Source organism: Podarcis raffonei, chromosome 8 (genome assembly GCF_027172205.1).
Source record: "Podarcis raffonei isolate rPodRaf1 chromosome 8, rPodRaf1.pri, whole genome shotgun sequence".
In the NCBI taxonomy this organism is placed as follows: Eukaryota; Metazoa; Chordata; class Lepidosauria; order Squamata; family Lacertidae; genus Podarcis; species Podarcis raffonei.
In genome coordinates this window covers 15,341,588-15,354,129 of record NC_070609.1, presented here as the reverse complement: position 1 = coordinate 15,354,129, position 12,542 = coordinate 15,341,588, and the positions used below count along the sequence as shown (strand labels likewise).

Sequence of the window (12,542 nt, the reverse complement as noted above, 5' to 3'; positions counted from 1 at the left end):
TCAGGACCAGTGTTATATGGTCTCGGTGGCCACTCCCAGTCACCAGTCTTGCTGCTGCATTCTGGATTAGTTGCAGTTTCTGGGACACCTTCAAAGGTAGCCCCACGTAGAGCACATTGCAGTAGTCTAAGCCGGAGAGAACTAAAGCTAGCACCACTCTGGTGAGACAGTCCTCGGGCAGGTAGGGTCTCAGCCTGCGTACCAGATGGAGCTGGTAGACAGCTGCCCTGGACACAGAATTGACCTGCGCCTCCATGGACAGCTGTGAGTCCAAAATGAGTCCCAGGCTGTAATGTTGGGTTCAAGCTGCCTGCTCACGTTGCTCCGACACCCCTTTCTCCAGCTTGCAAATTACTTGCAGAACTCAACTTTTTTTTCTTTCTTCATCTTACATTTCTCCCACTGCAATCCAGAAACAAAACTCTCTTTTATTGGGCTCCTCTGCCAGGCAGTTTCCTGGAAAGGGGGAGAAAGAGAAAAAACTAGTTTGGTCTGTATTTTGACACTGCTAAATTCTGAATTGGTGCAGAAAAGTGTAGAACTGAAGGGTGGATAAATGAGAAACAGAAAGAAATGGAAACAGATCAATCTTTCCATCCCTATTCCTCATTATCAAGGGGCTTCTGCCCAATGAGGCCCCATCTTCATTATACATTTAAAGCAGTATCCCCCCCCCCCGAGAATTCTGGTGTATTAGCAGACAGTTCCTGAAAGAAATTGTGCTCTGTCCAAACCCAGCCTCGACCACAACCTCACTACTAAGAATGTTTCGATAATGTTTGTGCAGGAAAGCCTCAGGCTTAAGCTAGCTTTATTTTATTATGTATCTTGTGTGTTTTTTATGCCGTAATTTTACTTCTGTTTTGGGTGCCACACTTCTGCACGGGAACAAGAGCTGGATTGGGGCTCATCAGCTGGCGAGGTGCAGGCTCCGTCACACTTTCCATTGAGGGGTTCACAACTGCACTCCCCTCAAGGGAGAAGTTTAAAGGAGCCCCCAGCTCCACCTCAGATTCTCTGCAACCCCTTGAAGGCAGTCAAGCTGAATAGTTGCTGAGAGCACCTGAAGGCAGCCAGGCACTCCTCAGCTGAGCTGCCCGATCCGGCTCCTACTTGCGTGCAGGCAGGAATGAAGGCGGGAATCTCTCAGAAGTGGAGTGGAAGCTTCGCTCTCCCATGCTGAGCTGCCTGATACCACTCCTAATTGTGAGCGTGCAGGAGCTGGGCGGGGATCTCTCAGAAGTCCAGCTGAATTGTGCTTGGAAACGTACTGGATGTTCTGTTGAACATCCGTCTTGGCTGCAACAGCGACAGTGCTTTGGCATCCAGCCCACTTCCACTGTGCACATGAGGAGGTTTGAACTGCAAGTCATTAGCTATAACACATAATGTGCATAGGAATTCATTCATACTTTTTTTCCAAAATATAGTCTGGCCCCCCACAAGGTCAAGGAACAGTCAACTGGCCCCCTGCTGAAAAAGTTTGCCGACCCCTGGTTTAGGGCTTTAAAAGGTCAGCATCAACACTTTGAATTGTGCTCAGAAATGTACGGGGAGCCAATGTAGGTCTTTCAGGACTGGTGTGATATGGTCTCGGCAGCCACTCCCAGTCACCAGTCTAGCTGCTGCATTCTGGATTAGTTGCAGTTTCCAGGCCAGCTTCAAAGGTTGTCCCATGTAGAGCACATTGCAGTAGTCCAAGCAGGAGAGAACTAGAGCATGCACCACTTTGGTGAGACAGTCCACGGGCAGGTAGGGTCTCAGCCTGCGTTTCAGAGGGAGCTGGTAGACAGCCGACCTGGACACAGAATTAACCCGCGCCTCCATGGACAGCTGTGAGTCCAAAATGACTCCCAGACTGCGCACCTGGTCCTTCAGGGGCACAGTTACCTCATTCAGGACCAGGGAGTCCTCCACTCCACTCCACTTGTCTTGTAAGATCTTTATACCGCTTGCTTGTAAAAACAAAAACAACCTCAGAGCTTACTCTCTAACTTACTCTCACCAATGCAAATAGGGCATGTGGGCCAGCAATAGCTAAAGCACACGTCTCTTGCTACTAAGTATATAGCACAATGTAGCACAAAAAGATACTCACAATAGCAAAGCTTCTCCCCTCCCTCCCTCTTGCTCCCTGCTTGCTCAACAGGCTTCCTTCGGAGCTAAGCACACCTTGAGATAAACTGCCACAGTCCTGTGTTCAGGACTGTTTAGATGTGTTGTTTGGATGGGGCCTGAGTTCTGCATTATGAAAAACTGGCTTATTGTTAAGTTCAGCCCTCCCTTTGTTTTGTTACAATATGAGCAGCTTAGGTGGAAGCAACAGATGCTTGTCAGCAAGAACATTTCGTTCTGAGGGAATTCCCAAATGGTGTATTAGCAGCCAGTTCCTGAAAAAAATTGTGCTCTGTCCAAACCCAGCCTCCACTGGGGTAGATGGTAGCTCTTAACAGGACTTAACTTGCGTCGACCACAACCTCACTACTAAGAATGTTTCAATAATGTTTGTGCAGGAAAACCTCGGGCTTGAGCTAGCTTTATTTTATTATGTATCTTGTGTGTTTTTTATGCCGTAATTTTACTTCTGTTTTGGGTGCCACACTTCTGCTGCATCGGGGCTCATCAGCTGGCGAGGTGCAGGCTCCGTCACACTTTCCATTGAGGGGTTCGCAGCTGCACTCACCTCAAGGGAGAAGTTTAAAGGAGCCCCCACCTCCACCTCAGATCCCCTGCAACCCCTTGAAGGCAGTCAGGCTGAATAGTTGCTGAGAGCCCCTGCAGCACCTGAAGGCAGCCAGGCGCTCCTCAGCTGAGCTGCCCGATCCGGCTCCTACTTGCGTGCAAGCAGGAATGGAGGCGGGAATCTCTCAGAAGTGGAGTGGAGGCTTCGCTCTCCCATGCTGAGCTGCCTGATACCACTCCTAATTGTGAGCGTGCAGGAGCTGGGCAGGGATCTCTCAGAAGTCCAGCTGAATTGTGCTTGGAAACGTACTGGATGTTCCGTTGAACATTCGTCTTGGCTGCAACAGCGACAGTGCTTTGGCATCCAGCCCACTTCCACTGTGCACATGAGGAGGTTTGAACTGCAAGTCATTAGCTATAACACATAATGTGCATAGGAATTCATTCATACTTTTTTTCCAAAATATAGTCTGGCCCCCCACAAGGTCAAGGAACAGTCAACTGGCCCCCTGCTGAAAAAGTTTGCCGACCCCTGGTTTAGGGCTTCGGAGCTAAGCACACCTTGAGATAAACTGCCAGAGTCTCTGTGTTCTTGTCAACTAGACCTTATGTGGTTTAATCTAGGGTGCCTCTTCCCCGCCCAATTTGTTTCTATTAAAATATTTTCATGAGTAACAACAGTAGTATTCAGTGTATTCACTGAATGAAAACAGTAGTATTCAGTATTCATGAAAGATTTTTGTGAGTAACAACAGTAGTATTCAGTGTCTCTGTTTTCAAATTGTAGTGAACTGAATTATGCCATTCAGTTGGAGAAGTTATCCTTATAACTTGGAGAAATTATATAAGTTCATAATGTGGAGTTGTGGAGAAAAGAGAAATTGGGGGGGGGGGAGGATGAAAAAGAAAGGAGGAGGAGCAACAGTAAACTTTCATTTCCTTACATAGTGTCCCGTGGATAGGTCTCTCATTTTTGCCGGTGGAATGAAAGATCAGGGGGTGCCAGGGCATGGCTGGTTGTAGCTGATTGGTTGCATGTTGTTATCAGTTTATGCCAGGGGTCAGCAAACTTACCACGCCTCAGGCCGGTGTCTCCAGCACCGATTGCGTGGCGGGCCGGAGGGCGGGGGAGTGTGTGCCCACACTATTTCTGGCACACTTCCAGGTCGGAGGAGCACTGGAAATAGCTTGTGTGCATGTGCATCGGCCTTCTCCAACCCGGATGTGCACCGGAAACAATGTTTGCGCATGCAAAAATAATGCTTGCACATGCGCACAAGCTATTTCAGGTGCTCCTCCAACCCGGAAGTGGGCAGCTGCGCAGCGCAGTGCCAGTAAGAGCAGGCAGCAGCAGCGGGGGTCACCACAGGCCAGAAAAACGAGGCCCTCGGGCCTCATCCAGCCCGTGGACCTTAGTTTGGGGACCCCTGGTTTATGCACACCTTACATTCCACCCAGCCCAGAGCTGCAGGATCCATCCTTGCTCACAAGCATGTTTCTATTTCTTAAATTTAGTAATTCTTTCATAGTTTCACCCCACCCCATGCTCTCTAGAGCAGTGGATGGACTTCTTGAAAATTACTGATGGCCATGGTTTTTTCATCCGTTGTAGCAATTGTAAAGTGCTGTGGCAAACACTGTATGATTCTTAATTGTATTTTCAAAGTCATGCCACCTGAATGAAACTCACAGACCATGGCTGGTCCATGGACCACAGCTTAGGACCCCCTGTTGTAGAGATTCTAGAAGCACCAGGAGGCAGAAGGCCAATCATATTCCAGGTTTCTGTGCCAATCAGAGAATGGAATCAAAGACGTGGCAGAAGAAGCAAAGTCCAGAGAGAGAAGAAAGCCTTTTGGAGCATGTTGCATCCTGGCACTCTCAAGTAATTTTAGGTAGGGGGGCGATGCTGAGAGCTGCTGTTTAAATTTCCCACAATGCTTCTGAGGCATCATGCCTCAACCCAGTGATTTGTGGGAAATTTAAGTTGTCTGCCCAAGCTGCTTGACACTGCTTGAAGTGCTACTGTTGCCTATCATGTGTACCACTGCCAGTTAAACCCACCAGGGTTCACCCACATTGGGTAAATACCATCCAGTGTACAGAGATACCCTTGACCCATAGCTGACCAATCGCCAGGTACATTGGTCAGCTTCCAAGTTCCTTGTCAGGCTTCGGGGAATTGGCTTCCTCCCCCATGGCAGTAAAGAAAGGATCAAACAAAAGGAACATCTTACCAGTTGGAATCTTTAATAATCACAGTGAGAGAATAAAGGACACGTCTCCTAGAATGGTGGTGCTCCCAATTAAGGTTCACACCACCTCCGTCTCTATTAATCTACTTTTGCATTTTGTAATCTGAGCTTGTACCCTCTGCGCTTTCTGTTCTGAGATTTTCTGAGCTCTTCTCAACCTTGGGGAGAGCAGAAGAATGCTGTATAATGAATGTGAATTTGTTAACCCTCTCTCTTCCAGTGTTTCATCTCATAGTTGTTCCCCATCCAGCATTTCCCAGATTCTGCCTTCTAAACTTTGCCCCTCTGCAAACTACTGTTCCAAATCTATACTGTCCCCCTGCTCCTGGGAAGATTCAGGATCAGGATCAGAATCAGGGGGTGGGGGAGGGGTGGCCCCCCCACCTCTCACCTAACAGTGCAGCCCTCCTCAGCCTTGTGCCCTCCAGATGTTATTGGACTCCAACAATCCCAACCAGCATGGCAATGGTCAGGGGGGGATGAGTCAAACAACAACTGAACAGTGCCATATTGGGGAAGGCTGGAAACTCTCCAAGAATGCAACAGATCATTAATTACCTCCATCACCATTGGGAGGCAGCACTCAAGGATGCACACAACTCTCTTGGCTGGAGGGCAAGGCAGGACATTTTGAAAGGTCAACATGTTTCCTGTGGACATAGCCCCCAAAATGAGTTGGTTTAGAACCAGTAGAATGGAGTCAGTCAGAAAAGAGGTAGCTGAATAATATTTCTGCCTGCTTATCACCTTGTATAAGGTAAATTGAAATTATGCACCTGCGTGGTTAATCTGTAAGGGAATAGGAATCAATTCCTGTACCTCAGGTATCATTTGATATATTAGTACAGTGGTACCTCAGCATGTGACGGCGCGTCTGCGCGTTCACGGGTCGCATTTCGCCGCTTCCGCATGATGTCATTTTGAGCATCTGCGCATGCATGAGCGGCGAAACCCAGAAGTAACTCGCTCCGTTACTTTTGGGTTGCGCGGAGCACAACTCGAACGTGCTCAACCCAAAGCACATTCAACTCGAGGTATGACTGTATTGTGATTACAGGGCTGTGCCCCTATTATAAATTCTCTCATTTGCAGTGGCTGCCCTGTTGCTTTGCGACGAAGTCTGCCTGCAGAGAAGCAGCGCTGAAGAATCCAGCACCTTGGTGCATTTGAGGAACATTTTGACTGGAAGAAGCACCCTGAAAAATGAAGACAAATAGGAGGTTAGGCTCTGGTGCTCACTGGTACAAGACTTGCATGTTCAGAGAGAGGCACTCCTTCAGGAGCTCAAGGTGTGATCACTTCCTTGCTTCCGTCAGCAGGAACTTGTGTGGTGATCAGATTCAGCAAGGTGGGGGGAAACCTTTTCAGTCTGAAAGCCACATTTCCTTATAAGCAAACTTTTTTTGGTGCAGGGCATGCCAACAGTGGTCAGGGGCAAAACTGGATGGAATCTATTTTGTAAAATTTATATACAACGTGATTGGAAGAAAGGGCAACATCACCCTCAAAGCTGTCAAAGAGACTAAACCAATGAAATCATCAAGTACAGCGGTACCTTGGGTTAAGTACTTAATTCGTTCCGGAGGTCCATTCTTAACCTGAAACTGTTCTTAATCTGGAGCACCACTTTAGCTAATGGGGCCTCCTGCTGCCGCCGTACTGCCGGAACACAATTTCTGTTCTTATCCTGAAGCAAAGTTCTTAACCTGAGGTACTATTTCTGGGTTAGCAGAGTCTGCAATCTGAAGCGTATGTAACCCGAGGTACCACTGTATTTGAAACATTTAAAACACTTAAACCTAAACACCCACATTAACACATGTGTCAACATTCTACATATCTGAGTATGATTGCCTAAACAAAAATTTTTTTAAGCAGGCACTGAAAAGAGCACAGTGAAGGTGCCTGCATGATGTCAATCAGCAGGGAGTTCTAGAGTTTAGGTGCTGCCACAATCAAAAGGCAATTTATTACAAATGCAGAAGAAATATTATGTGGCAATTGTAGCATAAATAAGTAGGAAATCCTCACTCCACATAATCAACCACAAGACAACACGGTGTGCGCGCACACCATTTGAATGGCAATGCCCATCAACTTGGGGGGGAGGCAGCCCCCTCAGATATTTTAATGGGGGGGGTCAAACGGACCTTGACCCTTTGGAGTTGGCTCCTGTACCTCCAGATATTGCTAGACTTTGTTAGAGAAATCAATAAAGTTTGGCTCAGAATTAAGGATCAAGGATATTGAACCTAGCCTTAGTCAATCAGAGAAGTGAAAGTAACACGGAATGGACGGTAAGGATGGCATTTGATTATCCATGTACTGCTTAGCTACAAATAAAAGTTGTGCAAAAATATTCTAGCATGTTTTACCCCCAACTGCCAGTAACAGCAGCAGAAACTGCTATGCAAGCTGAATTTAAAGGACGAGCATCTATTTTGGAACATGCTGAAATATTGCTTCAAACTTTCCATGTTATATTTGAGGAAGTCTCTGTGCTTCGTGCGATCAGCAATGTATAAATATTGCTGTGCTCTGGATGGTGTTTGGAGGGCTCTCTCGCTCTCATGAGATCAGAGATTACTCTCCAGAATAAAGCGCTCAAGGTGAATTGAGTGTCTACACAACAACTTCAAAACCCTTCAGCTGCAGCCAGCCAACCTGGCCAACAATCAAAGATGATGGGAGTTGGAGGCCAGCAACATCTGGAGGGCATTATGTTGTCTACCCTTGGCCCAGAGGTACTCAGACTGTGGGGCTACCCCTCACTCAAGAAAATTAAGACTCATCTACCTGAGGCATCTTTGGAGGCAAATCAGATGCCCATGGGAAGCCTGCAAACAGGAAATAAGGGCAATAGTCCTCTGTTGCCTTGTTTTTGTCTTATTTTTGTCAAGTCTGAAACCTGCTACCTCTCCAAATTCAAAAATTTGTTCTAAAACCCTTGGTACACTGACTGTAGGTTACCATGTCTGATTCTTATGCAACTGGAGAGTTTTGCAGAAGAAAAGAGAAACACTTCTCAGAACGAGGAAGGAACCTTAAACCAGGCTTCCTCAACCTCAGCCCTCCAGATGTTTTTGACCCACAGCTCCCATGATCCCTAGCTAGCAGGACCAGTGGTCAGGGATGATGGGAATTGTAGTCTCAAAACATCTGGAGGGCCGAGGTTGAGGAAGCCTGCCTTAAACAATACTACACCCATTCTCTTCCCAGTTCTCAAAACCAAAAGGGTGAGTAACAGTAGGGTCACAGCAGCTTTTCCAAGAAGGAAAACTAGTTTTCCAAGCAGCTTTTCCAAGAAGGAAAACTAGTTTTCCAAGAAGGAAAACTACAGGGAACTAAAGAAATATTGTTCTATTCAATGTCAGGACATTTTCCAAATGTTTACAGAGACCAAAACCACCATCACTTTAGGAGGAAACTGAGGAACTGTTACTAACATGCAACAGGAAAATATGTTTCCTGTCTAAACTCTGTTTTCATTGCTACGTATTAATTTATAGCAGTGGTAGGAAGCCTCTGACTGCAACAGGCCTTCTGGAGGCCACAATGGGCTTTGCTGGGCCTTCCCATGGCCATGACGGACTTAGTTGGGCCTTCTCCTACTGTGTGACATCACACACGTGCCATGCGTATGATGTCACAGGCCCATGTTGGGCACCCACAAAGTGGGGCAGGATCTGGCACCCCTGACCCACAAGACCAGTTCCTAACTTATTTGAGAGACCCAAAGTTTTGGCATTTCCTTAACAAGTGTCAAGATTATTTCTCCCTTGTGGCTGCTGTGGCTGAGATGGGAGATTACATCACTACTCTTAATAATGCAAATGATATAATAATAAAATAATAATAATAATAATAATAATAATAATAATAATAATTTATTATTTGTACCCCGCCCATCTGGCTGGGTTTCCCCAGCCACTTTGAATTGTGCTCGGAAACGTACTGGGAGCCAATGTAGGTCTTTCAAGACTGCTGTTATGTGGTCTCGGCGGCCGCCCCCAGTCACCAGTCTAGCTGCCGCATTCTGGATTAGTTGTAGTTTCCGAGTCACCTTCAAAGGTAGCCCCACGTAGAGCGCATTGCAGTAGTCCAAGCAGGAGATAACCAGAGCATGCACCACTCCGGCGAGACAGTCCGCGGGCAGGTAGGGTATCAGCCTGCGTACCAGGTGGAGTTGGTAGACAGCTGCCCTGGATACAGAATTGACCTGCGCCTCCATGGACAGCTGTGAGTCCAAAATGACTCCCAGGCTGCGCACCTGGTCCTTCAGGGGCACAGTTACCCTATTCAGGACCAGGGAGTCCTCCACACCAGCCCGCCCCCTATCCCCCAAGAACAGTACTTCTGTCTTGTCAGGATTCAACTTCAATCCATTAGCCGCCATCCATCCTCCAACCGTCTCCAGGACCTTCACCGCCTTCACTGGTTCTGATTTGAAAGAGAGGTAGAGCTGGGTATCATCTGCATATTGATGGACACCCAGTCCAAACCCCCTGATGATCTCTCCCAGCGGCTTCATATAGATGTTAAAAAGCATGGGAGAGAGGACGGAACCCTGAGGCACCCCACAAGTGAGGGCCTAGGGGTCTGAACACTCATCCCCCACCACCACTTTCTGAACACGGCCCAGGAGGAAGGAGCGAAACCACTGTATAACAGTGCCCCAAGCTCCCAGCCCCTCTAGACGGTCCAGAAGGATGTTATGGTCGATTGTATCAAAGGCCGCTGAGAGATCCAGCAGAACTAGGAAACAACTCTCACCTTTGCCCCTAGCTCGCCAGAGATCATCAACCAGCGTGACCAAGGCAGTTTCAGTCCCATGATGAGGCCTGAATCCTGATTGGAAGGGATCCAAATGGTCCGCATCCTCCAGGCGTGCCTGGAGTTGTTCAGCAACCACGCACTCAATCACCTTGCCCAAGAATGGAAGATTTGAGACTGGGCGATAGTTGGCCATACTGACCGGGTCTAAAGATGGTTTTTTAAGAAGCAGTTTAATGACCGCCTCTTTCAGCGGATCTAGGAATGTTCCCTCACAGAGGGAAGCATTCACCACCCCGCAGAGCCCATCGCCCAGCCCTTCCCGGCTTGCTTTTATTAGCCAGGATGGGCAATGATCAAGGATACAGGCGTCCAAGCAGCCTGTCCACATCCTCGGGGGTAATGGATTGAAATTGATTCCATGCAACTTGACCAGACAGAGCTCTAGCACTCTCCCATCCCAGCCCTGCTCCCACGGTGGTATCTAGCTCCTTCCGAATATGAGTGATTTTATCTGCAAAAAACTTTGCAAAATCGTTGCAGGAGATCTTGAGGTCTTTACAAGGCCACGGTGGTAAAGGTGGTTCCATTAAATTGCGAACCACCTGAAAGAGTCTCCTGCTACTATTTTCTGCAGATGCAATAGAGGCGGTGAAGGAAGTATTCTTCGCCGTCGCTATCGTCACTTGGTAGGCTCGACGTTGAGCTCTAACCTGTGTCTGGTCAGATTTGCAGTGAGTTTTCTGCCACCGACACTCTAGCTGTCTCAACGATTGTTTCATTGCCCTCAGCTCCGAAGAAAACCACGGGGCTGTCCGGGCTCCATGCAATCGGAGAGGGCGCTTCGGAGCCAGACAGTCGATAGCCCTGGTTAATTCCGCATTCCAGCGGGCCACCAGGGAATCAGCTGAAAGGCCATCAACATGGGATAAAACATCCCCTACCACTCTCTGGAAACCATTTGGATCCATTAAGTGGCGGGGGCAGACCATCCGAATTGGTCCCACCTCCCTGCAGAGGGGAAGGGTCACGGAGAAGTCCAGTTGCACCAGGAAGTGATCTGACCATGGTACTTCTTTTGTTTCACTTTTTCTTAGTGTCAGATCACCCACGTCACTAGAGGTGAACACCAGGTCTAAGGCATGTCTGTGGCTATGAGTTGGGCCAAACTTATTCAGGGACAGCCCCATGGAGGCCATGCTTTCCACGAAGTCCCGAGCGGCCCCGATAATATAATATAATAATATAATAATATAATATAATAATAATTTAATATTTAATTAATATATATATATATATATATTATATTAATATATATAATATAATATAATTATAATATAATATAATATAATATAATATAATATAATATAATATAATATAATATAATATAATATATACCGGTAATAATAATTTAATATTTATACCCCACCCATCTGGCTGGGATGCCCAAGCCCCTCTGGGCAGCTTCCAAGACATAAACATAATAGAACATCAAACATTAATAGTAACCATCTGACCCAATATAAAAGTCACAATATCGTTAAAATAAACAACTTTTATCAAACATAGCAACATTCAAAGATCCATCAGAATCTAATAGTAAAGAGTAAAATGAAACATCAGCAAATAATTAAACAGTTCAACCACAATAAAGAATTACCAATATATAATCAATGAAAGTAACAGCAAATGTTCCATAAGTGCTATACAGATGACAACCCCCATCTATGTGCATTCAATATGTGTGTGACTGCACACACATGCATCACACCAAACCCAGAAGTGACCTGATAATGTCACAAAAAAGTCACAAAAAGGGTTGGAAGGGGGAAGGGGCAGAAAGGAGTGTTTGCAGGCTTCTTCACTAGTAATAATAATAATGATAATTTATTATTTATACCTCGCCCATCTGGCTGGGTTTCCCCAGCCACTCTGGGCGGCTTCCAACAAAACTCTAAAATACAATAATCTATTAAACATTAAAAGCTTCCCTAAACAGGGCTGCCTTCAGATGTCTTCTAAATGTCTGGTAGTTGTTTTTCTCTTTGACGTCTGGTGGGAGGGCGTTCCACAGGGAGGGCGCCACTACCGAGAAGACCCTCTGCCTGGTTCCCTGTAACCTCACTTCTCACAGCGAGGGAACTGCCAGAAGGCCCTCGGCACTGGACCTCAGTGTCTGGGCAGAATGATGTGGGTGGAGACACTCCTTCAGGTATACTGGACCGAGGCCATTTAATTCTTCAAATATACAAGATTTCGCTTAAATGTGCAGCGCCTTGGAACATAAACCCTGAGTAAAAGGGGGCTTGGACATATTGGGTCCAAGGAGCATCAGCAAACAAAATATCCAAGAGGGTTCCTGTCTACATAGTCGATCTGCAGATTTTGCTGCTTTCAGGTTTTGACAGAGAACAGGTTTGAACCCTGGGTTCTGCTGAAGTCAGGTCTGTTCAGTTCCTTCCTTGTTTAAAAAACATTTGTACCTTGCCCTTTCTCACAAAGAGCGGAAAGGGGCCCACATAAAAATCCAACCCCAGATGAACTACTTCAAGCATCACTTACAACATCAAAGATACATTAAAATGCTACAACACCACAGGATACAAAAAGAAAGGAAAAAACATCCGCAGCAGAGTGACTCTGATAAACCAAAGAAGCTGAAGTGGTTAAAAAAGAAGCAGCCAAAAACCAGTGCAATAAAACAGCCATCTACAAGCCAAAAAACTTCTTTGAAGGCAAAGATTGTTTTAATTGTTATTTACTACTTTCTGGAAAGTTATTAAAAAGGGGAAGGGGAGGCATGCTTTCTCTGGAGGAGTTCCAGTGCTTTTG

The 12,542-nt window shown here is 46.5% G+C and overlaps 1 protein-coding gene across 1 annotated transcript in view; it reads right to left on the bottom strand.

The window, feature by feature from the left end:
• Window positions 1-291: 291 nt before the first annotated feature.
• Window positions 292-12,542, bottom strand: part of LOC128418397 (phospholipase A2 inhibitor gamma subunit B-like) — a 30,346-nt gene continuing 18,095 nt past the window's right edge. Inside the window, exon 5 of the mRNA XM_053398032.1 lies at window positions 292-456. Coding sequence (XP_053254007.1) covers window positions 389-456 — 68 coding nt within the window. The 3' untranslated portion in view covers window positions 292-388. The remainder of the gene's footprint in view (window positions 457-12,542) is intronic.